General features: G+C 39.3%; 1 protein-coding gene across 2 annotated transcripts in view; it reads left to right on the forward strand.

Annotated features, from left to right (window-relative positions):
- The window catches only part of RBP1 (retinol binding protein 1), a 60,056-nt gene extending 42,377 nt beyond the window's left edge, over nt 1-17,679 (forward strand). The window contains exons 3-4 of one of the 2 annotated variants that reach the window (XM_020793162.3): nt 13,443-13,544; nt 17,374-17,679. In XM_020793162.3, the coding sequence (XP_020648821.3) occupies nt 13,443-13,544; nt 17,374-17,427 (156 nt within the window). In that variant the 3' untranslated portion in view covers nt 17,428-17,679. The remainder of the gene's footprint in view (nt 1-13,442; nt 13,545-17,373) is intronic. The other variant, XM_072995958.2, reaches the window with a different exon arrangement.
- Nucleotides 17,680-27,032: the final 9,353 nt, after the last annotated feature.

The raw sequence follows: 27,032 nt of genomic DNA on the forward strand, positions 1-27,032 counted from the left end.
CATACTGCTGAAGCCTACCTTGTAGAATTTTGAGCATAACCTTAACCATAAGGTAGGAGTCGATGATAGAGGACTTCAGCACTGCATATTCCAGTTCCTGATCATACATGAGCTGGCAGATGTGTCTTTTTTAATCCAGATGCGTTTTTAGCATCTTCTAACTTTTTTACGTGAACTTACAAACAGTTGAAAATGACAGGCATACCATAAAACTGATTTGTTTCTCCAAAATAGTGAAATATAACTGTAGTTTTCCTCTTATTCCCTACAGCTATTGCCAAAGCAATATGGGTTACAGACAGTCCCCTGAGATCCTTTGCTGCCCTGCTCATAACTTACAATGATTTGGCATTTAGTTGAAATGCAGAAGAAATATATTGCATATAAAATAACATAAGAAGCAAGATAATGTGGCAACAGATCACTCTCAAGAAAAACACAAGGCTATCCTTATTACAGCAAGATGTTGTATTTGCAACTTCACATTTCTGTGCTTGTATTTCGAAAACGATTTAAAGCAACTTAGGCAGAAAATGTCCCACAGGGTGTGTGTGAAAGGTAAAGAGGGAGGGAAAGAAATTTCAGATCAATTAAATCAGTCTTAAAACTACACCATATATTGATTTCTGACTGGTCTGGGCTTTAAAAAGAGCTGCCTTTTCTACTTATTTTCTTACATGCTGCTTCAAACTGAAAAGAGGGAATCAGAGCATCAAGTATGGATGTCCATAAAAATTGATGTTAACTTTAACAAAATTTAGTAAAGTTGAGGAAGTCTTGTTACTCTTTAGCCGCCTAGATTAGCCTGGTTGCCAGATGTTGCACGGTATAAATCTAAATAATAATAATAATAATAATAATAATAATAATAATAATAATAATAATAATAATAATAATAATAATAATAATAATAATAATAATAATAATAATAATAATAATAATAAATTTCTTAATCTGTCCACATATGTGACTGCACCTTGATTGTATGAAGTTGATATTCAGAAAGGACATGCCACTTTTTTGAACCTTCTTCTTCTTCTTCTTCTTCTTCTTCTTCTTCTTCTTCTTCTTCTTCTTCTTCTTCTTCTTCTTCTTCTTCTTATTATTATTATTATTATTATTATTATTATTAGTAGTAGTAGTAGTAGTAGTAGTAGTAGTAGTAGTAGTATTAGTATTATTAGTATTATTAGTAGAATTCTTATTCTTATTCTTATTCTTATTCTTATTCTTATTCTTCTTATTCTTATTCTTATTCTTATTATTCTTATTCTTATTCTTATTCTTATTATTCTTATTATTCTTATTATTCTTATTCTTATTCTTATTCTTATTCTTATTCTTATACTTATACTTATTATTATTATTATTATTATTATTATTATTATTATTATTATTATTATTATTATTATTATTATTATTATTATTATTATTATTATTATTATTATTATTATTATTATTATTATGTGGCAAGCAATTCCTTACTGTACTTTCATTTTATTAGGGAGTTTTGTCAATGGAATGGATATGTAATGATGCCATAGGTCTCTAGTAATCTCTTACTCCAAATATGCATTTGCTTGCTTGTTTGTTATATGTGTATTCTGTTTTCACACCAAATGGGGTGCCCAAGGGGGTCTAACAGCAAATGAGCTAAAAGAAGATAACAGAGAAGATGTCTGGAGCCAGTTTGGAACAGAACTAGATCAGGGTGGGCAAAGTGCTACCTATAGATACTATGCAACCAAGCCACAGGTCCTGATTTTGCCACCACCTGCAAGACACCTGATGCTCCTTTTTTAATTTCTTAACTACAAAACCCATCCCCCTTGCCCTCCAGTGGGCAATTTATGGCCCCATGAGCCATTTTTGTACTGGAAAGCCTTTTTAAAACTGGATTTATTCTCACTTCCAGTTTTGAAAGAAGCTCCCTCCTTGGTTTAATCTGGTTCAAAGCTACACAACCCCTCCCAAAAAAAGTGGAAGACTGGTAGAATTGCCTCCATGCCCACTTTTTGCCATCCCTGTGCCCCCACTACATTTAAGTGTGTGTGTGTGTGTGTGTGTGTGTGTGTGTGTGTGTGTGTGTGTGTGTGTGTGTGTGTGTGTGTGTGTGTGTGAAATACACAATATATATCTTGCATGCTTGTATATTTCTTACTTCTCTCATCTGTTCTCAGAGATTATATAGATTAGAGGTGGATAATTTCCAGAGGTCTGTGAACCATATTTGCCCACCTCTGGACCTTGGGATGCCATCCCTATGCCCCTACTACATTTAAATATATATGTGTATGTGTGAAAAAAATATTTGTCTTTATGTGGTGAATGTAAAACCCAATTTGACAAGAAAGGTATCGATCAGCAATAATTATTGTGATCATGCAGTCAATAAGCATATTGGGAAAGACAAGATAGTGGCTAAAGTCATTCAGACATCTATAGCAGCTTCAAGTGTTGATGGATATTTAATTTGTGTTTTGTTAACACGCTTTCTAAGTGGCATACAATAAGAAGATATGTCTATAAGCTCAAAGTTTAGAAATCAGGAGAGCTGTGCAATTTTGAAGACAGGTGTTGTCTCCAGGGTGAACACATGCTGCCTTCTAGGGAATTCCGTGAGCCTGCTGTGTGTATAGCTTTCCCTGCCTGCTCCTAGACAATATTTTGGCCCCTTCTGTTGTCAGAGCTGAATGCCTTGGGAAATGCTTATAATAATTTAAAGAAGCATGTTTATTTTAAGAGAATGAACAGCAGCAGGGAAGATTTAGTACGTTTCATGCCCAGTTGGATGAGTAGTATTAGTACTAGAAGCAATGGAGCTAAATTACTTCTTTAAAAAACCTGCATCTTCCAGCTAGGAGTCACTAGGCAAAAAATTCTAGTTAGCAAAGAATAATGAAGTTTCTCAGGCATAGGGTAGCCGAAGTGTTTATTCTCCCACTGTAAACCCCAGTAGGACTGTTTCAAATTGTAGCTCCTGGAAATATGGATTGCAAAAAGAAGGAAAGCTGGCTTATTCTAGCATATTTAATTTAAGATTTAAATATTTCTATGTTAGTTAATGCACTTGAGTAATGTCAGGATGTTGCCTTGTTTTCCAGGGCTCATTTGCACATTACTAGGAAAATGCACCAGTGGCCTGTGTGTCCTCTCTGTCATTCTAGCGCAATGTACAAAGAAATGCATAACACATCTCTTCCCTGGGGTAAAAGAAATAAGTGAGCTCCAAATACAGAAATAGAATGCACTTCTCCCTAGAAAGTAGATGTGCATTTTCCAGTTTTACACCATAGGAGACATAGTGCAATGAAGTCATTTATGTTTCTTCTGTCTGTTGTAAGCCTGGGGGATCCCTATATGCTCAAGAGCTGAATTCTGTTTCAGAATACAAATGCAGGAGTAGGTGATACCTTTATAAACCACAAAGGAAATCATACAATCTGCTAGCTTTCCTGGATCAGGGCCTGCTTCACCTGGCTTGCACCAGTGTCTTATCATTAGTGCACAGAACTTGAGGTCCCCAAAGTTCATGGAAGATGTATTTTGCCAGGTGTTTTTCCTAGATGTAAATTGGAATTGTGAGTTTAAAGCTACAGCTGAATAAGCTATTGATTGAATAGCAGACCCCAGTCCTTCAAATAAAGAAGTACAGTGGTGCCTCGCTTAACGAGCGCACCGTTTAACGAAGAATCCGTATAGCGATCCCTTTTTGGGGATCGCTATACGGATCTGCCCCAATCGCCGCACTCGCTTTGCGACGATTGGGGCGTCTGGCGGCCATTTTGGAGCCGCCGATCAGCTGATCGGCGGCTCCAAAATGGCCGCCGGATGCGAAAACATTGCTGGAGGGGTAAGTTTGGACGCTTATTGGATAGGTTAGGACGCTTATTGGATAGGCTTCCCTTGCCCGTACAGCGATGTTTTCGCATAGCGAAGGTTAATCCGGAACGGATTAACCTCGCTATACGGGGCACCACTGTACATCATTATGCATATACCTTCCTGGCAAATGCAAACCCACTGCTATTTATACATATTTGCATTTGTATTGTGTAATGACCACACAGTTCTCTTCTATTTCAGAATGTTTTTCAAGGCCTCTGTTGCAGCCAAAGGCATAAGGGTGGGGCCAAACACACCAGCATATTTTGGTTTATAGCTCTTATCACAGTTTCGTTTATAGCTCTTATTTCATATTTTAGTCTTATAGCCCTCCTAAGCCTTAGGAGGGACAGTTCAGTTTTTTTAGATAAGTAAAACAAGCCCATACAAAAGGTACAAAACTGTGACCATGGGGGTCATGACTATCTGAGGAAGCCAAGAGGGTCAGACTAGGAATTTCAGTCCTAGGGCCTGAGGTCCCCAACCTCTAGTGAGTAGACGTTTGTTTGTTTTACATCTGATTTTGGTCGGGAACATGCAGATTACTTCTGCAGACGCATGTTCCCAGATCTGGGATTCCAGAGTTAACAGCCCTGCGGTTAACTCCTTCATTGTCAGCTTCATGCAATGACAAATGAAGAACTGAAGCCAAGAAATTTCTGAGCACACATAAGTTCTGCATGTGTGTCAAGGAGCTTTGAAAATCTGGGCTCGTGCTGTTCCCAAACACAAACAGGAACCAATCCTCTTCAGACACATTGCTGCTTGTGGGGAGAAAGATGTGATGGGAGTGGGGAAGTTGGGCATTTCCCTTTTAATCATATTGACAGCACTGGGTAAAATGATGTCTGATTAGCTCTTACTCATCTGTAGAAAGCAGTATGCTGAGATCTGGTGAATGCAGCATAGAGAGGAGGATCATAAAGCAGGAATGTTCAATGCCACCAGTGTCTAGAATATCTCCCTTGCAAATGGTGCCCCAGACCATTTTTTCTTTCAACACCCACATTAAAGAGCAAATGGGAGAGGAGGAAGCCGAAACGAACAGGGGTGGAGTAGGGTTGGGAAGTCATCACAGGGCAGAATCAGTGAGTGTGAGAAAGATTAAATACCTACTGATGGTCACTAATTTCATCATGGAACTGTGCTCCCTTGCCTCAGTTTTTAATCTTATAACAAAATATAGGATTGGAAACATCAATTTCTCTAGTGTCACAGAGGTGGTCCTCCAGACAGTAGACTAAAATTCCCATCAATCCTGGCCAGCATAGTCAATTGTGAGGGATGCTGAGAGCTGTAATCCAACAACATGTGGAAGTACACCTACTGTAAGTGGTCCCCTTACTGTAACTATCATGTGCCCTCAAGTCAGTTGTGACTTACAGCAACCCCTTCTAAGAGTTTTCTAGGTGGAGAGTACCACCTAGTGGTTTGCCATTCCCTTCTTCTCGGGTGGGGGGGACTTCTGGAACTGTGGAGATTGCCCAAGGCTTGTCCAAGCCCACAAACACTGACTCTAATTGTAAGAAGCACAGTGAGGAATTGATCTCCCAAACTCTGGCTCTGCAGCCAGGTACCTAAACCACGGAGCTATCCAGACAGTTGCCCTTACCGTAGTATTCTGCCCATTCTTTACCTGGGACTGCTCATTGAGAAGCAAGTCCCATAAATAAGAACAGGATTTACTTCTGTGTTTTAGGATTGCTGTAATTTGCACCCTTCTTTGCCTCTTTGTAGAACAGGGTGATGTTTTCTGGCTGCCTTTCTGAACCCATTGCCATTTATATAAACCCCAGTTCTGACAAAACACAGCTTAAATGAGCTCACAGAAACAGCAAGGCAAATACCAATCTAATGACACAGCATAAATGCATAAATATTAGATCAATTTTTTAAAAAACACACCCTCTAATCTTAACTTTTGTGTCTCTTTTAGCCACTAATGAAATGCCAACATTCTACTGATTAACATTTCCGTAACATATTGAAGATTTATTCCTCCCATTCATGTGAACGCTCATAATGTAGAAATTTAGGTAGCCAATCCACATCACTAACAGACCTTTTAGCGAACCTATTGAAATCACTAAAATATCAGTCAATAGGTATTCACATCAGTATTCTACACTTTAAAGCAATTATTCTAAGGTTCAGAGCAGCGACATTGATGTAAAACAGCATAAAGATGAAGGGGCTCTTACTCTCAACCAACATAAGAGCATCAGAAAACATGTTCACACCATCTATTCCTCCTTCCAGTATTCACAGACAACTACCGTTCTCTCACTGAAACCTCCTTGTCTGCAGCTCTGATGCACTTTCCAACTTAGGCTGTCACTCTCTCGGAAACATGGCTATATGGGCTTTTCACCTATAAAGAGGAAGCTGGGAGTCTGTGCTTTATAGACTACAGCAAAGCCACAACACTTGATTGTCCTGATACATAACTTGTATTGGGGGTAAGAAGATACCATTAGGACACAATATGAAGAGACAGAATGTTTTCCTACAGGCAAAAGTGTCATACAAGGGTGCATTTTATCCCTTTCCCAGCATTATTGCCTTTTCTGGGGAATCCTGTCATCTCACGAGGTGCCCAAAGTAGGGCAACATCCGTTTTAACATTTTTGCCTACAAAGCTAGTTCAAATTTGATTTGATCGAGGACCCACTTCTTTGTCTTTCTGGCTACCCAGGGTAGCTACATAACTCTCTCCAGCACCACATATCAAATGTATCAATTTTTCCCCTGCCAGCTTTCTTAACTGTCCAGCTTTCACACCCCTATATGGTGATCAGAAATACAAGAGTGTAGATGAGGCAGTGGAAAAAGAGCAAGACCAAATATGAGATGGAGTGATTCTCTTGAAGAGATCACAGGCTTGTGTCTGGAAGAGTTGAGCAGGGCAGCTGAGGACAGGACATTTTGGAGAATGCTCCTTCACAGAGTTGCCATGAGTCAGAGGCAACTTGGTATCGCATAGCAACAGGCAAAAAAAAAAAAAAAAAAAAAAAAAAAAAAGGGGGGGGGGGACAAAGTCTTACTTTCAGGTGGTTGCTCTTTCCTTCTTACATATCCCACCTTTCCTCCAGGGAGTTCAAGGTGGCATCCTCAGTCATCCCACTTGATCGTCACAAGAATCCTGTGAGGTCAGCCCAACGGAGAGATCACCCTACGTAGCTCAGCTGAGAGTGGAACCTGAATCTCTCAGTACAGTCCATCATCTGTGACCACTATATCACACTACCTTTCAAGACAGCATTAACAGCTGTGTTGACCTTTTGTAGCTGGTCTATATTCCCAACCCATATGGAGCAGACCCAGCTGAAGAGTGGCTAGGAGTAATTTTGTGAGCTTAGAAATGCTCATAAAATTACTAGATTTACAATCTATTGTCTTTCACTTTCAAGCCTCTTCTGAACATGGGAAAGATGTCAATAGCCAATTGTGTAGAATTATACACCCAGATGTGTATAAGGCTAAAATCCTACACCTCTGTATATGAAGAAACTACTGGGACTTAACTTCAGAGAGTTGCTGTGAGAGTCATGCTCCACCTGCAAAATACTCAAACGAGTCAGCACATTATTATTGTTGCTGTTGCTGCTGCTGCTGCTTTTTTATATACAAAACTAAAAGAAAGAAAGAGAAGTTGCCATGAGAAAATTCTAGCATTCACATTTTCTAAGAGACTTCTGTTCCTATGTGCATTAATATACATAGGCATCACAGATACATAACAGCACCCATAGATTTTCATCATCATGCAATACTCATATCAGAAACATTAGCAAATAAAATTGCAGCCATAAACATGTCCATAGAAACAGAAAAAAAAAGTCATGATGGTCCAAACATATGGGCCAGCGCCCTGTGGAGCTTCCAGTGGAACACCTGTCAATTCACTAATGCAATATGGCAAATGGAGGGCAGGTTTTCTTCATTAAGTTCTGTACAGCAAGAATGCTTGCACCAACATTGTCACACTACTAAGAATTTCCACTCAGTAATCACTGAATCACTGATTTTACTGTCCTGGGCTCCATGATCACTGCAGATGGTTACAGCAGCCATGAAATTAAAAGACACCTGCTTCTTGGGAGGAAAGCGATGACATACCTAGACAACATCTTAAAAAGCAGAGACATCACCTTGCCAACAAAGGTCCGCATAGTCAAAGCTATGGTTTTTCCAGTAGCGATTTATGGAAGTGAGAGCTGTACCATAAAGGAGGCTGACTGCCGAAGAACTGATGCTTTTGAATTATGGTACTGGAGGAGACTCTTGAGAGTCTCAAGAGTCTCCTCCTGGACTGCAAGGAGATCAAACCTATCTGTTCTGAAGGAAATTGACCCTGAGTGCTCACAAATCCTGAAGCTAAGGCTCAAATACTTTGGCCATCTCATGAGAAGAGACAATTTCCTGGAAAAGACCCTGATGTTTATAAAATGTGAAGGCAAAAAGAGGACGACAGAGGATGAGATGGTTAGACAGTCATCAAAGCTACCAACATGAATTTGACCAAACTCTGGGAAGCAGTGGAAGACAGGAGGGCCTGACGTGCTCTGGTCCATGGGGTCACGAAGAGTCAGACACAACATAATGACTAAGCAACAACAAATCACTGAATAGGATGCTGATGCTGATCTCTTCCATTTTGGTTCAGTTAAAATAATAATAATACATTGAGAAGAACAATAATTAATAATATATTATCATATTTCTTTGTTTCCTTGGCATCTAGTATATGTCTTTAAATACATACAGAAATGGCATATACTTGTGGGAAAGTGAAAGTGTGTGTGTGTGCGTATTTGTCCATGAAAGGACTTCTGTCATTTTCCAAAGAAGCATCTTCAACAAAACTGAGTACACAAATCCCTCCTTGAAGAACATTCAGATATTCTAAATGAGAGATAAACACTACTCTTGGTGCTACTGCTTGAGAGAAACCCATTAACAAACAGAAGAAGATGAAACGAGGCTGTGCTAATTGCAGTACTGGTGCTTTACTAGTGATGCCTGACATTCCTGCAGACTGTAAATCCTTGAAATGTTGGTAGGAGTGCAGTATAAGTATGAAAATTGAGTAAGAGGACGGAGCTCTACTAAGGTGTCTTGTTTTGAACATGCAACAGCTAAGCATTGCATATGGGGGCACGGGTAGGCATGCAAGCCCTACCCCCAGAATCTGTGTGTGTATCTATCATATCTAGCAGTTTGAATAGGGTTTCTAACATTAATGCCTTCCCATGACTGAGAACTGTATAAAGGCAGGGATCTCAGTCAGAGAGAGGCTTCTATGTGCATTCAGCTAAATGTGCTAGGATCCCTGTTTGGAAATCTGTTCTGAGCAGGCAAAGGTCTGAAGGTGAGGACTTGATCACTGGGACGCAGGATTCGTATCTGCTACTCTCTATGCACCTTTGGCTCTGTGTTTTGGGTTGAGTTATATTTCTTATAGAAATAATACAGAGAGTTTGGGAAGAAAGAATTCCAATGACAGAACAGCCAAGTAAAAGGAAATGATGAAGAAACCTTTCCCACAGGACTAGAAAACAGTTTTATACTAGGATGTATGGTTTTGTCCCTCTGGACCATTATTGTCTACTCTGACTAGCCATGGTCAAGAGTTCAGTCAAAGAAGAGTATCTCACATTCTCACTGCTTCGAAGTAGAGATTTAAGAACATTAACTTGGAATCTGCTATATGTTTGTTCCATAGACTACAGTCATTATTATCCCCAGGGACTGGTGGTATAGAGAGACGATGAATAGCTCACAGAAAGAAAATGGATTGGCAAAAGAGCATTGGAGATCAGAACACAATGGGGAGAAGTAAAACAGGAGTTTCCAGGGCCAAATAGGAGCTCCAAAGAAAAACACATAGGCTTGCATTGAAAGCAGAATTCTGCAACATGGAGTTTCTCTTGTTTAATAATCTGGTGACCTGGTGATCCCAAAATTAAGCAAGGAAGCTGAATTCCATATATTGTTTTGAACTAGGGATATGGGAGCACATCCTGACCCAACCAGTATGCAAATCACAACTCATTTCAAGGTTTGGAGGTGGCTTGAGCTGATTTGTTCTCAAATTCAAACAGGTATTTCTATGTTTCCAGATCAGTGTTTTTGCTTTTGTTTTTAAAACTGAATGGAGAAAATAAAGGGTTATGACCTGGGATCCAGGTTCACTGTGCAGTGCTATGAATATTGGGAATGTGGTGGACCTTAAATAAGGGAACAAATGTGCTTACATGTATGGAGAGGTAGTGCAGGAAAATCAACCCAGAGGGAGACCACAGCTGTGATACAAGGATATTTTCAAGCAGGATCTGAAAGTCTTAGGAATGGACCTCAACAGATGGGAAACCTTGACATCTGAGCATTCAGCCTGGAGGCAGGTGGTGCATCGTGGCATTTCCCATTTTGAAGAGACACTTGCCCAGCAGGCCAAGGCAAAGAGGCAGTCCCGAAACCAGCAAAATCAGGGAGCTGGACAGGGGACAGATTGTATTTGTCTTCAGTGTGGAAGGGATTGTCACTCCCGAATTGGCCTTCTCAGCCGCACTACATGCTGTTCCAAATGGATAGCTCCTAGAGCTGCCAGTCATAAAGCGTGGAACATCCATTTTGTCTTCATCTTCTTTATAGGTATTTGTTATTTGTTGTTATTTTGTGATCAGAAAGAAAGCAGAGGAAGCAATGGGGAAGCAAAGGAAAGTTTAAATGGGTGACATCCTTGTTTGGAGCCACAACAAAAAGCCTTGCCCGGAAGCCCCATTGTTGCATTGATGTCTCATCCTGCTGAAATAAACCAAGTTTATTCGGCATCAGAGTTTCATGACACTGTTTCTATCATCTTTGAACTGGCTAGAATAGCACACACAGTGTTTTCTTCCTCCAGTCTTCCATAAGTATCTGTTGTATTCCCAACAGATGAAAAAAAAGGTGGGTTACTGGAAATCATCAATTATTGGGATGCTGGGTTAACATGTCCCTTGCCTGCTTACTTTCCATTGCCATATCGAATCTCTTCAAGGAGTTAAAAGGAACCTTTGAAATCACTGTTTTTCCCCAAGGTCAGTTGGCGCTGTAGTCAAAGATCAAAAATGCTGAGAGAGAGTTCCCCCTACTGGTAGAAAAACTTGTCCGTGTCTTGCCCATTGAATTGTCAGCAGTAAGAAGTGATTCAGTTGAATTCTTGTGATGAATCAAGTTATTTCTTTTTGTTGATTTGGGCATTAGGCAGCCACACAGCTTCTCTCTGTGCCTGCCTACAGCCTGTGCCTGCCTCTTCCTGATTTGACCCTTGTGTAATCTTAACTCCCTTCAGTAAACCTAGCTCCGATTAGCACCAGCTGCGCAGATGGTACACAGCACTGAAATCCTTGCACAAAGCTACTGTTTTCTCTGTGGGTCAACAAATTATCCTGATGTACGGAAGTGGAACTACAGCAGAGCCTATTGTTCAGAAGTTTTTACGGAATATTTGCCTCATGCTATGGGTTGTTTTAAAAGCTGTTTCTGTTAACACAGACTATATATATTGTGTTAAAAAAGGGCACCTGAATCAAAAAGAGAGAAACAATGTATTTAAAATAAAAATGTATTTTGTTTAACGTGCTGCTTCTCCAAAATAAATAAGGTGGAGTGCATCATTCTCAGGCAAACTCTTTCACACACATAACACTTTCATACATTCACTTTTCATTCTTACAACAACTAGGCAATGGTTAGTAATATATTTTCTGACAAGGCACATTGAGCTATGAAACAGTGGAGTGACTGGATCAAGAAAGCTGATTGCCCTCATCAGTTTATTGAAGGTATGGTGCTCTGAATTCAAATTAGAGGTGAAAAAGATCCTATGGACAGGTCCCTCCTCCATCAAGATTTCCACAATCTCCGCAAAAAATGGTTGTCTCTTCCATTTGTGAAGCAAGGTTCACAGATATAACAAAATTAGATAGGGTGCAGCATCTGATTAATTAAGAAAAACATGCAAACAATCCATCTAGTCCTTCTAATTTTTACAAGTTGTCTAATAAGACAACAGCCAATTTTGCACAAGATGTGCAAAAAATCATTATTGCAGTTATGAGAACACTCTGCAAGAACACAGAAAAGTATCTTGCACGCAGGGAGCACAAGCTTGTGGTTTTCCATTTTCAGGCCTAAGTTCAAAACTAAGATGAGTGAAGATTTACATTCCTGCTTTAACCACTCACTGCATGCCATGAAAAGAAGAAGAAAAATAAAGTAGTTTTAAAACTGGAGTCATTTGGGATAAAACCAATCAGAAATACTTCCAGCTTATAAGAACAACTAAATATATTTAATTCCCATTGCTAAAGAGAATGTTCACAATTTATGAAGAATTTCCCTCTCCTGTATATCACATTTGTCCCTTTGAGTCTCTGGTTATGCTTTAATTTATTTATTTTTATTTATTTATTTATTTATTTATTTGATTTATATCCCGTCCATGTGGATTACCTGGCACCCAAGATCTGCATGCATGTTTCAGCTTATTGTGCAGATGGAATGGGAGAGGGGAAGAGCATCAGACAGTCAGGAGAAGAGGGCAGTTTTGCCAGTCATATGGACACCAAAGGAAAGTGCCCTCAACCAGAGCTGGCTGGTAGATTCTGGAAGCAGTAATCCAAAGCAGTAAATTTCAATCAAACACAGTTACAGAATCCTGTTTAGAATCTTGTGTTCAATATGCAAGTGTCTAATTGACTTTAGGGAGTGGAAATATATTATTTCATGCAGTCCCATCAGATCCTCTCAGGCCAGGCTCCTCTGTGAGAGGAGACCTGCAAGTCATCTACCAGAGGTAGGGCCCTCTTGGTGATGGTACTGAGGTTATGGAATTAACTCTCAGAGGAGCTATGCCTGGTCCCCTTCCTGTAGTCATTTAGGAGCCAGTTAAATACACTAATTTTCAGAAAGGCCTTTCATGCCAGCTCCAGCTGAATACATCCTTAAAGCAGAAGGGGTGCAGTGGTATATAAACACATCCAGTTAAAAGTCAGACCCACTTGGGAGAATAGGACAAGTAAGTTTCCTTTCTGACCTGTGCATAATGCATTCCAGGTGAACGAATGTGTTGGAAAGCCTCAGATTTCCCCCTTTTATGGCAGGTAAATTTATTTACAGGGTAAATATATTTATAGGTGCACACTTACATTTACTTGGTGTCAATTTCCTATGCAATAGAAAAGACATCACCCATCACCAAGTTATCTGTGTTCCACATTTCTTCTCCTGTGGAAAAAGCCCCTTGGGCTGGCTTTTGTCATGTAACTTGCAAGAACACTGAACTATTTCTGATCCTTCATTAATTTTGTGATGGCCTAAAGCAGTGACACTTGCAAGAAATCATGTTCCACGCGGCCCCTTCCCTTTGAGAATCTGTGCCAGAGATAGCTGTTTCAATTAAAAGTTGATTTTTAGTTCTAAAAGGAAATTTGAGAACATTTGGGAAGCAAATGATCTAGTTAAAAACAACTGTCAATCTGATTAGTTTTCTGTATTTTTCTGAAAACCAGACCTGTGTGACATGGGATGAAGATAAACTTGTTTGTGTACAGAAGGGTGAAAAAGAAGGCCGTGGCTGGACCCAGTGGATTGAAGGAGATGAAATGCATTTGGTAAGGGCCTCCAGTGTGTATGTTTTTAATATAATTTTCTCTTCTCCCTCTCATCCTTTACTCTATTTGTTCATATGGCTAAATGCAGTAAACTGTAGCTTCCTTCCAAATTACATCAGCTAATTTTGGAGTAATCAAGCCATTAGTGTTGTGTTTGATTTATTTCTAAATCCATCCCTTTACACAATCCCATTGGTCTTCTATCCCCCTTTCATTTGAGAAATCTCTATATGAACCATGCATATCCTCAATGTATAGATTTGATAAGTTCATGCAAGTTGAAGGCATGTCATGGACAGGAGCAGCTTCTGGGATGATCAAGGACAGGAAGCCTCACCCCAGCACTGCAGCCCCAGTTACAAGCTGCCAACAGCCACAGATATGCTGTTGACAAGTGCTAGGGCAGAAACTGTGTGTGAACATTTTTGTCACTGTTCCCCAAAGTGTTGGATTACAATTCCTATCCTCAGTTGGTGGAGTCCTAGTGAGAGGTGGGACAGCAGGTTGGGAAAAGCCGGTGAGAATTGTATGCCTGCCTATTCATGGGACAGGGAGTTAGGGAGGGAAAGGTGGTTCTTTTCCCTCTAGCATAATTTACAGCATAGGAAATGAAAATGGGCAACTCAGTTGTGAAAGTATCATTTTCTTTCTAACTGTTATTTCTTCATTTCCTAGGTACTGGCACCAAATAAAGTTTATCACTGCTTCTTTTTCATCTAGTTGTTTATAGCCCTTTTGAAAGCCCTTTCCCCACAGGAGGTTACAAAGCTATCTCTGAGAACTTACTGCCGACTAAACGCACTTTGCAGTTTGTTTTGGATGCTAAGCTTATAAACAGCCAGATGAAGTGCTCGCCGTTGTGGAAGTAAATGGAGCATGCAAGCTTGGAGGGCCTGCAAGATCACAGGAGGAAGAACAATAATGATGAGAAAATGTGTGGGTGGGATCTGAGAGATCCCGGCTTGAATCCCATTTGAGCACAATAGGTGCAACACTCAACTGCTTCATAACCGTTTATGCACTGGGCATTCACTCCTATGAACATGTTTAGGGAAATAACTAAAAATAACTAATTCAATTTATGGTGACTGTCACCAGGGCTTTCTAAGCATAGAGGACTCACAAACAGTTTACTGTTCCATTCTTGCCCAAGGCTACACAGGCTGGTCCTTCTTCTGGAAGGCCAGTGGGAGGTAGAACTCCCAGTCTTTGGCTTTATAGCCTGACTTCATGCTACTAATTTCAGTAGAATTTACATCCAGGAAAATGAATCTAGGAACACGTTCTAACCCCCAGAATTGCTTGCTGCCTGGGAGAGCTATAATGTATAGGAGGAGCTTCTTTGTTGGGTAGGGGCAGAAGGAAAACTATAGATGGCCTCAAAAAGCCCAGTTTCAAGCGTGGAGAGCACCTTGCACATATATCTACTGCCAGAATATTTCTGCCAGTAGTAGCCAGCAAAATGGGGATGAGGCAACTTTGCATCCAGTGGATTGCAAATCTTTCCATTCTCCTGTGAGCCCCCAGGATCAGGCCCCGTCCCTACAGCAAACCCAGTCTCTTTTTGTTTTAAATTTTAAAAAAACAGAGATGTTAAATGCAGTACTTATTGCCTAGTTTAGCTCCCATAATTTGTACAGTGATAATAGCATTAAAGATGCTATATGTAATACGATACATTACGAAAAGCAATGTGATGACATCTTTGTCTTGGAAAATTAGTGCAGAATTCACACATTATGTAATTTGCATGCATTCTAATCTTTTTAGCAAGTAGTTTTAGTTTTAGTTTTATTCTTGTATTAAAGTACTGACAGTGCTGCAAGTTCATGTTATACAGTGCTAAAGAACTGGCATACCCTGTTTTTGCAACTAGAAATATTTGAGGAGAAGACCCCAAATATAACATGTCCAATCTAATGGCAGCTGTATTTCCTTATGAAGACCCACCCCACAATGCCTCTGACAGATAGTTTTCTTGACCAGGGCTGCAAACTCAATATAAACCCCAGTAAAGAACCCACAATCAGAAGCACCTCAGCCATTCATCCCTTTATTTATATATTTTCACTACCTTCCTTCTATCCAAGAAATACCTTTCTAATATATTTGCAGGTCTGTCTTCAAATATTTAATACATTTTGAAGATTCGTTGATCTATAGGGCATCCAATTCCTATAAAAATTAGTCTGTGAAGCTTCAATAATAATTTTATGGTCCTATTGAATATCAGACAATATTCCTAATATTAATTAATTGATCTTTTTATGATATCCATTAAGTGATCTACCATAAACTTCAGTGGTTTAGTCACAATTATTTCCAGGCTGCTCATTTTTCCAAGTAAGCATTTTCTAGTTAATTCTCTTGCTCACTCCCCCCCCACACACACATGCACATATATATTTCTTCTGTTAACTCACTTCTTATTGTAGGCCTTGTTTCTCCAGTGCCATTGAGTCTCTTAATTCTTTACTTTCTTTTGAATGCTTTACTCTTTAATAAATGGCCTCTTCTGCTTTTTCCTCTCCCTGCCATTGTAAGATCACACAGCCCTACTGCATTTCATGTCCATGAATTCTGCTTCATGGACATAGGAATGAACAAAATATGTCTCCGTATTTGTTGAGCCAATTCCATGAAGTCTACCAAGTTTTCATTCCTTTTAAAAATCTAAAGTGCTTATTTCTTCTGAGGCCCAGGTCCATTCAAATCACTCCTATCCCTTAGGTCAGTCACCCTAGGAATGGATTTTCTTCAACCTGATTAATCTCTTCTGTGAAGTGACATCAAAAGCACCCTTTTAGACTGAGCACATTATGTTCATAGCATCCAGGTCATTTATTCCTTTAAAATATTGTTACCTTTGTCCAAACATTTCTCCTTTAGAAAACTAAGTTTGATCTCGTCTTTTAAATGAAGCCCTTTCCTCTTTTTGTTTATGTGTCAGTATCATTTCAGGTATTGGCTACTGACACTGAAGGTCTATGGGGAGTTCTTGGAACATCTCCAAAAATGTGGCTTTTGTGTCTGGGCTTTATATATCCAACAAATACGCTTCAGATTTCCAACGAAAACGGTGCTTGAGTGGAATAAATTGTTTTGGGAAGGTCTAGGCAAGATCTAAGGCTACCCTTACATGCTATGTTTTGTATTTGAGGAAGAATACTTATTGACCTATCGAAATATGGGTCGAACTAGATGATGTGTTTAGCTCACTGTTAGAAGAAGGGCTGTGATTGAAGACATCTGTTCACTGCAGCATATAGTTCTTCTCGCCTACATTTCTTGCATTTAATCTACATGCTTTCCAAGTCTGATTACAGAGGCATACATTTGTGGGAAAATCCCACAGTTCAGAAGGACACGGGCCTTAGTATCTAAGAGAGGAAGGGGCAACATATCGCCATGTGTACAGTTATTTGTCCCATCAGATTCCCAAGTGCCCCTGCCCAAAAATGTGTTTCTCCCAGCCAGAGAGAGAAAAGAGAGGGGAAAATTTCTGCTCTTAGGTGACAGTGGCAGTGTTCCCCTTTAGAAAGATACAACAAAGCCCAGACACCTCCAGGGTTTTTTGGTGAGGGGTTGCTCTTTTTTCTCTCCATCAGTGCAGAATATGGTCCCCAGATTTGCTGACATTGGCTAGATCTACATGTTCTTTTTAATTATTCTAGAATTTGCAGTCACTGCATATCCAAGCCAGATCTGGACAGATCTACACATCAGACAAAAGGACTGACAGCAGATTCAGAAAGAATTAAAATGGTAGTGTACATTGTCTTGTCTTCCCTCCCTTATTTAAGAGTTGCATTTCCCCCCTTTCTTTCAGGAAATAAGAGCTTGTGGTGTGAAGTGTAAGCAAGTGTTTAAGAAGGTACAGTGACACAAGACCAGCCAAGAAAGTTATTTAAAAAATGAATGGACCTGCTGCTGAACCATCAACTGCTGCTGGTGGACAAATGACTTATTCTTCCTTATCGCCTAGGAAAAAATTCATGGCCAACATCCATGCATGTCTGTTGGAGCACTCTGTAGTAGCTTTTGCTGTGTACATGACATTTTTAAAAGCAATGATTGAATCTAAATGAACATCATCATAATACAAAAACTCAGATTAAAGGTGCTGCAGCATGAATTGTGTGTAAATCTACTTTTTTGTATGACGGACAAATAATTATGCAAACATTTCCAAGCTGATTTTAAGAAAATGTACATTTTTACACAAAATTTGTGAATGTAACACAGGAACTGTAGGGAGGAGATAACTGAAGTTCTAGTCAAACCCAGGCTAACTTTAACTTAAATAAAGACCATCTGGCCATTTCTTTGAAGCTCTTAAATTTATTCTTCCAAAGACAAACTCATAAATGGACCTGATCTATAATGGTAAGAACAGTATCTATTGGTAGGGCTGTTCATGTAGGCTCCTCATGGCCCTGGATTGCCATTTTCCACCATATACATTGAGAGTAATGCCATCAGATTACTCCACAGATTTTAAAGAAATTAATTAATCCAAAATGATAACAAATTGCTTAGCAAGAATGCTATGAGCAGGTCTGTGTCAATCAGGACAATAATTATGTGCCATCATTCTGAATTACAGTTACCTCCCTAGGATTTTCTAGGTGTAAGATTCTTCAATGTAATTTGTCTCTCCGTCCTTTAGGTGACACACTGAGACCATGAACTTGTATACAAGCATGCACAGGTTGATTGTTTTCCTGAGAGGTACAGTGGAGGATCAAACTCCACAGAAGCCTAGCTTTGCAGCCTGAGCGACTAGCATGTTGCAATGGATAGGGTGTCAGATTAGGACACACAAGACTTCAGTTTAAATGCCACCTCAGCCAGGTGTAACAAATAGGCATGGGAGTTTTGGAATTCATGGACTACACCCTCCAGAAATCTGCAAGAATTTCCCCTGTGAGACTTCTGGGAGCTCTAATCAAGAAACCAAATTCCTGACAGTTGCTTTCAGGGTCTTACAGCTAATGAATTCAAACTCCAGCAGCCATTTTTATCCTGTGGGGAAATAGATTGGCAGATCTAAGCTCTGTGGGAGTTGCAAGGAATTATAGGCATTGTAGTCCCTGCCTATTAGGGTCTGCACAGGAAGCCTTTCAAGAAAACTGCTAGAGAGAAGCCCCCACTGCCCATTTCCCACGTTTTCTCCACAGGATGAAAATGGCTGCTGGAGTCTGAATTCATTAACTGTAAGAACCTGAAAACATCTGTCTTTGATTTCTTGCTTAAAGTCCCAAAGAGTTGGGAATTCCTGCATATATCTGGGGGCTATAGTCCACCGATTCCAAAATTCCCTTGCCTAGTCTCAATGGAGTGTCAGACTAAGGTTCAGCCATGGAAACTTACTGGGTAATGGCAATGCTAAACTACTCACTGAATATACTGGAAGACCCTAACAGAGTAACCATTAGTTCGAATTAATTTGGTGGCACATAACAAAAGCAATCTGTTAAGACAGAGCAATCTGTCATTAGCATCTCCAGATATGGCAGGAAATACTCCTGTTTGAAATCCTAAAGAACCATTGTCAACCATTATAAAAATACTGGGTTTCAATAAACCAGCGGTGTATTTCAGATTTCATCAAGTGAGGATTTCGCATGCCCATGGTTCAAAGATGCTGTATCATTATTCTGTCGCCTTCTCTATCTCTCTTTTAACCTGCCAAATCTTATCTGATTAAAAATGGAAGAGATAATGGGGAAACTGTGGAGGAGCACAAAGATATAATCTGGATGCCCTGTGAATTTCCATGAATGAGGAAAAGAGATTTTACAACAGAAGTCTCACCATGAACCAATCCGAGAGTAAGGCAAACCTGTACTGTATTGCAGGGCAAAATTTCACTGCAGATCTTCCAGACATAAGATCTTAACTAGAGGTAAACATCCCTCAGATGTCTAGGGATGGGGCTGGCCATCAAATATTTTTCACTTAGCTGTAAGTATAAATAAACAATAACAAATAGAAGAGTGGATAAGTTTCTTTCTAACCAGAATAGAATCATAAAATAGTGGGAAAGACTCAAGTTAAAATAAGCATGCACGAACTGTGTAAAATGCAGCATGCGTGCTATTATTTATAATGTGTATTGAGACATATAAAAATTATCCAGAATAGGATTCCCAAGGCAGCGCAATGTTTTGCTGCTAATTATATCTAATTAAAAATTAAGCATATGTAAATCTTATGCTAATTCACACTGTCTGTATTAATTTACTGAACCCGGTTAGTAATTAGTGCTAAAACATTTCAAGTCCTCCACAGAAACATTAGCAAAACGAGACAGTGTTTAGACTCTAAAGGTTGAAGTTGGAAGACGGACGTTTCGTTTTACAATAATACCAAAGAGACTACTTCAAAGAAACAGCTGAAGCAAACAGAAGCATTATCATTGACCTCAACAGGGCCAGTACTTCAGCCATAGATCAAGAGCAGTATTGCAGAGAACAGGCCCCATTGATGTCAACAGGAAGGTAACAGCTGAGCTGGTCATTAAATTGCCTCTTCAGAGGTTTCCTATATGAGATTGACTGTTCTGAGATCTGTTTTTTTTTTACACTCTCAAGAGAGATTTTATGCTGAAATCATTCTTCTAACTTTTTAAAAAAGCTATTTGTTTTTCTTTATTACTGCTGCCATTTTAGCCTATAAGAAGGATGCCCATGGAGTAGTCTGGAAATTTTTAAAGAACCAATAATCCTTTTTAACTTGACCATGGTCTGATCTAGGCAGTGGCCACACTGGAAGCAAGCAGCAAACATCATGAGCCTGTTTGGTTACTTAAAGCAGTGGTCCCCAACCTTGGGCCTCCAGATGTTCTTGGACTTCAACTCCCAGAAATCCTGGCCAGCAGAGGTGGTGGTGAAGGTTTCTGGGAGTTGTAGTCCAAGAACATCTGGAAGCCCAAGGTTGGGGACCACTGCTTAAAGCACATCTAGAGGGTGAGGGGGGGATCAAGGATGTGGCCAGCCCATGATGCACAAGGATTTTAACCCCTTGCTAAATTTGGAATTTAAATGGAATTCAGAGAAGAGGCTATAGATATTTAAGGGACAAAGCAAAGTAGAACTGGAAGAAGGGAACTGGGAGAAAAGGAAGAGGAGGACAGATGGAACTGGTAATATGGTGGGCTGTGGAACTGAGAATATGATGGACAGATACATATGGTAGAATTGGAAATATTCAAGTTAAAAGTCCAGTGTGGAATCCTTATACAGTACTGAAGAGGGGACAGCAGAGCTTACAAAAATTGCTTTTGTAACTAGATTCCTAGAATTGTCTCCCAGTGTTTTTCCAACCAATGGGAGAATAGCTAAAATGGTATTGGAAACAAAAAAAGCAGATAGGAAGAACAGCAAATGTTAGCTCTCTGATTCCTCAACTCACTAGTCTTTGGGCAAACCTCCTACTTGCCTTGGAAAAAATCCACCTGATCATCTTCACAAAGCAACACAAAGGGGTGATGATACTTACCTGCAAACGTATCTGTGCTGTGGACAATGTACAATAAATATTCATCTTCCGTCACAGGAAGGCCTCTTTGAAAGCAACCCTCTTCTCCCTCCCCCACACCTGCCCTGCAACATACCAGCCACACTAGAAATCAGCACAAGACTCTACCACAAGAGTACATGTTTTCTTTCTCCCCTTTTGCCTTTCTACTGAGTGGCAACAACAGCAAAACCAATTACTTGCAATGCAGGTGTACAAATGATTAAAAGCCAGCAGAGAGAGTGATGGAAGCCTATGGTCTGCACCTCAATCAAGGCTTGGTTATTCATGGGGGGAAAAACTGTTTTTGAATCAGGTTTAGGATGTTTAAAATCAATTTTGGAAAATTTTGACTATATGCTATGGGGAAGCATGGATTTTCTTGCTTAGGAAGCATGGTTTTTGGTTGGAAATGAAGCATTTTAGAAATTGATTTATTTTGAATTGTTTGGGCATATCTGAATGTCTCAGTGGGTGTAAATGGTGTCTGTGGGGTTTGTCAAGTAAAGGATGCCAGGATCACATGTTTCAGGTTAGACAAAAGCCTTGCAGTCCAATCTGGAAAGAGAGGTAGCAGTGAGAGAAAGGTTCAAATTGAGGGAGTGCGTCCTCCTTTCCAAACCTAGAAGTTGCCAATCTTGACAATTCCTCTGGTCAGTTTCTCTTTGCCACTTACTCATATGTCTTACCCGGGGGTAATCATGGTTTTTTCTCCTTCTCAATCCCATTTGTGTGTGCACACGCGTTCCTGTGCATACTTGCTGGGCTTCAGAGAAACCTCAGTTTTAATTCTTTATATCAGATTGCAGAATTATATGTATTTAAAATAACACCATAGCGGCTAGTAGCTGTGATAGGCAGTCAGTGTGGGGGAAGGCAGGCATAAGACAAAGCCTCAAATGCAACAGTTTCAGAAGCCCGTGTAGCGCTTCAACTGATATACAACAGAATTTAAAAATGGATTAAAAGTCTTCACAAAAGGATACACACGCTGACCAAAACCATTTGACTACCACATGACTTTAAACTGACTTCAAAAGCCCTGATCCATCATACAATTCATTTTCATAGTGTAACCACTTTCTCAGTCATAGTAAGATGAGCCGCCAACAAGTATAAGGGAACTGCTATTTGTGTGAAAGACACCAGCTTTGAGGTGCTCCTTTCCCAGACCACATAATAGTTTAACTGTTGTGTAAGTACAGCCATATATGATGAAACAAAGTGAAGTAGCTGCATGTGTCTATGACATGCCAGTGGCCTCTGAACTGACTCTCTCCATGCTTAGCAGTATGGTCCAAAAAGCAGCAGGGTCTCAAATAATGGGCAAAATAATTGGTCGCTCCACGGCACCTTTGTTTTTCTCAGCTATTTTCTTTATACTTAGGTAGAGATGTTTGATTTCAAAGAAATAGCAGTATTAGTTTTATGAACCTAGGGTCCCATCTAGCATTTTTCTGAACAGCTCTTTGCCTCTCCCTCCTCTGAGGAAAGTCACTATTCCTTTCTCCAACTCATTTGGGGGGGGGGTTAGGTAAAAAGGGGTTCTTGTACATATATAATTCTGTTGCATACATGAAATAATTTACTTGGCAATAAATGAAATTTATTTTAATGCCCTGTGTGTACCTCTCTCCTTCCCTCTCTTTTCATGGTATGTCTTGAATTTGGATTCTTGATAGATCTACTCTATTCACTGAGGGAATGCAGACAGCATTCTTTAGCCAGTTGCAGTCCACTGGATTCCATTGTTGGTCTTTTCCTTATTATCACATTTACTGCTTGTATTCTTTCGAATTTTGTTTCTAAACTAATCACTACTCCCCATTGCTCTCCCATGAATGGGGTAGGCTACAGAAATACAAATGCACATTTGGTGGATCAATACAATCACAAAGGAATGAATGGACATGTCCATCACTGCTTTGATTGTTCAAACAAAATAAAGCATATCCCTATTATCCTGAAGGATGTCAGGGCTGATACCCAAACATTTTAAAATGACTGAGAGACCATTCACATTCCTTGCAAGTACCAATCTCACAGTTTCGTTTAATTTCGTTTTGTTTCTTTGGTAACATGGAAAGCTATGTTTCCATGGATAAGGGGTGTGTCATTAAAATGATGAGATGTCTAACAGCATGTCTTATCTCTTTGTCTTTAATATAAAGCCCCTGTCCACTTCTTTTCACATATGGGGGAGGCACTGCCTCGTCCTTCAACTCAGCCAAATAAAAATCTTGGGCAAAATGTTTCACCATCTTAAACACACTGTTAATGTTAATTTGTTAATTTGTTTACCCATCTCAAGCTCAACCACATTATGAAAAAGCTGCTTCACACATTTATACTTTCGACAGATAGACAAACTACTTCTCAATCTGTTGCTGAAGCAGGGAAAGTAAAATAATGATAGGATGCAGCTCAGAGGGAATACTAAACAGCTTAGGTCTGGCTTTCTAAGGGACCACCTGTTCCATTATAAAACTGCTTGGTCTGCCACGGGAGATCTGAAGGAAAGGTCTTCTTGAGGCCATCATTGCACATGGAAGCTGCACTAGGTACCCAAAAGAGGGCTTTCCTCTGCGTAATTCCAAAATTGTGGGATTCATTTCTCTCAGAGCTATAATTGGGGTAAGGACTGCTCTCACTCTCTCTGTCTAAATTACTTTTTCAAGGAGTAAAAACGATATTGTTTTAACATAGCTATTTAAATAATTTTTTTCAGTAATTCATATTATTTTTAATGCTAAATTCATCATTTTATTGCTGTATTTCCTTTAGTATTTTTGCTTTAATTTTTTCATTTTATATCGTATAATTAAAAAAAAAGAAATGCAATATAAATGTATAAAATAAATATTTGATCTGGATTTTTCCACATATTTCATTGCATTATATATTCCATAAATTATAGATGGAACATATTACTATGTTGAATTCTTTATCTCTGCAGCTTCATTTCCAATATTCAGCTGTATGAGGGCACACTGTGACCCATTCAAGAATATTCATTAAAATAATTTTAAAAAACCCTCCTGTAGACAGTTCTTTGTCTGGATCCATCCAATATCTTTTCCTCTATCATACAGAAAGGTGCAAGTACTGTGTTTCCCCGAAAATAAGACAGGGTCTTATATTAATTTTTGCTCCAAAAAAGCAGTAGGGCTTATTTTCAGGGGATTTTTTTTTCATGTACAACAATCTATGTTTATTCAAATACAGTCATATCATCTTCTGGTTGCTGCACAGTGGTGGAGGGCAGGCTTTCACTTAACTAGGGCTTATTTTTGGAGTACAGCTTATATTACGAGCATCCTGAAAAATCATTCTAGGGTTTTTTTCAGGTTAGGTCTTATTTTCAGGGAAACAGGGTAGTTCAGTTAGAAACTACCCAAGTAAATCCAATGAATGGACTCTTATTATTGCCGTAGTCAAAGATTCCTCCCTTTAATGGCATTTGGAAGAAAGGTAAGATCAACATTGCACTAAAATTAAATAGCTTTTTGATGGTAAAGAGATTGATATTTTTATAACGTTTTGCTGGCTTATGTATTCAGGTGTGTGTGTGCATATATGTCATCCAAGGAACAACAGAATTCTAAACAATTAATTCAGAAGTAAATATTTTTCTTTTTAATGAGACTCTAGTTAAGTGGTTTTAGGACTTTAACCTTCAAAACAAAACAGAACAAACAACAGAATAGTGAAGGAATAATTAAATATCCACAAAATCTTGCTTAACTTTGGAAAGAAAGAAGAAAGATTTATTTTTTTAATAAATGTGTACACAGCTGAATAAATATGAAAAGGAGAGAGAGGAAGGAAGGAAAATGAATGTAATGTCGAGGTGAAGTCATAGAATAATTTTGATGGACTTAAAGTCTAAGCCATTGCACAAGACCAATTAAGGATTTCTTATCACCTTATCAAATCCAATTCTAATACTAATTATACTCCAGCAACTTCAATATTCATTAAGTGAATATTCTTTATGATCGAGTTGAATTGGCTAATTCATTTCTTCCCAGCAATTTATGCTTGAATGAAGGTTTCTATAGATACAGAGCTGATGAAAAAAAATGGAATGGTATTTCCAGATCTGTGCAGTAGAGCACTCACATGTGCTCTCTCTCTCTCTCTCTCTCTCCTGTTTCTTCCTCCTCTTCTCCCATCCACTGAAAATGAATGGTGAAAATGGTGAAGACATGGCTGGTTCCTAACCTTGTGTAACCCAGTAGTTCTTGAACTGAAGTAAACTCTTAATGAGAATACTTTGCTACACTCACCTGCTTGCTTCTAATAAGTATATAAAATAAAGATAACTAATACAAGAATATTAGCTCCTTTCATTGGATTTATGTACCCAGTGCATTTTTCCCAATAGAATTTATTATTTTTACTATCTGCATTCTCACATTTTTATTAGGTTGCTGCTTTACAATGTACTTGCCATTTCTTGAAATTATTTCAGGCACATAACTACCCTCACACGGTTACATCCACGATTGTGTAAGTCCTGATGGAAAACTTATTGTGATATAGTGGTGTATCAAGAATTGAATTACCACATGAAAGCCATGGTGAATTATGAAGGTGTCTGCTGTTCTCTTAGGCAAGAGCTGCACAATTGGAAGAACTAACTATGGATTTGGGATCACTGCTCTGAGGCTCTGCTGTGGCAATAGTAACTAGATGACCAGCATCATGGGAAGGAACAAGGCTTGAATACGGGCCAAATCAGTATTTAAACAGACAGTCAAAGGAAGCCTGCAGTGGGGGATTTAAGGAATCAGGTGAGTGGGGCCATGAGAAGAGCCATGATGGATCAGACCGATGACCTATCTAGTGTAGCATGCTTTTTCTACATTGGCAAGTCAAATGTCTAAGGGAAGTCCAGGGAATGGACCTCAGGCTCCAGAGTGTAAGCTAGTGGGTCACATAAAGCAGAAAGGATTTGGATAGAAGGAAGTCAAGGCAGATTTAATAACAAGATAGAAAACTTGAAGACTTCAAGGTGTGATCAGACTTCTTCACCATCTGGTAGGCTGACTAGCACTGATGGCAGTTGCAGCTTTATAACATCTGAGAGACACCTATTCCCCACCCGAGTTATAGGAAAGAGAATGAGAGACAGGAAGGAAGAAAAGGATTCTGTGAAGATGGAGAATGGTTAAAGAGTAAAAGGACTGTATACCAGGAAATCGTGCCAGAAGCACAGGCCTGCATGGTAAGTCTTCACTGCAGGAAATGGCTGGCCTCCCAGTATGTAACAGACCACTTTTAGTGGAAGAGGGTGAAAGCCCAATAGCAGGCTTTCTCTAGACGCATTCAGGCCAAATTGACTTTAACAGGACCAAGGGCCATTCCCCCCCCCCCCGATTTACTAGCAGCCCAAGGATTGCAACCCCTAATTTGCTTATTTTATTATAATAATAAATTACTGCATTGTTTATATAATGTAAACATTGCTACAAGGGGGTTTTGCTAAAAGAATAACTGGTTTAATTTAAACATTGTTTTCTGTCATGACTTTTCCCCAAAAAATCAAATTGAGATGTGGGAGGACAGTTGCCTCTGGAGTATGGTATGCTGCAAAAATGACCCTGGGGGTGAGCATGTGCTGTTCACCCCAATTCATGTCAAGATTACATCCCACTTTACATTTCTAACAATAGAGGTAATGGCTGTTTGACTGTGTGGACCTTAAATCAGTGTTCCATTTTTTTTCTACTAAGTAAAAAAAGCTTCTGTGAATGGAAGATACTTTCTAGACTTTCTAACAGTGCAAGTACACATTTATTTTCAAGCCATTGTGAGTTTATAGTCTCTTTATATGGTTTAATGAGTTCTCTGGAAATAATTATGGATGTCATTTTACAAAAGGAGACGAGGGTCATATTACTTTTAAAATATTTAGTCTAGAAGGATCTAAAGTTGGAAGGTGAGCACTGCAGGTCCTGGAGC

This window comes from Pogona vitticeps, chromosome 3 (genome assembly GCF_051106095.1).
Source record: "Pogona vitticeps strain Pit_001003342236 chromosome 3, PviZW2.1, whole genome shotgun sequence".
Taxonomy (NCBI): Eukaryota; Metazoa; Chordata; class Lepidosauria; order Squamata; family Agamidae; genus Pogona; species Pogona vitticeps.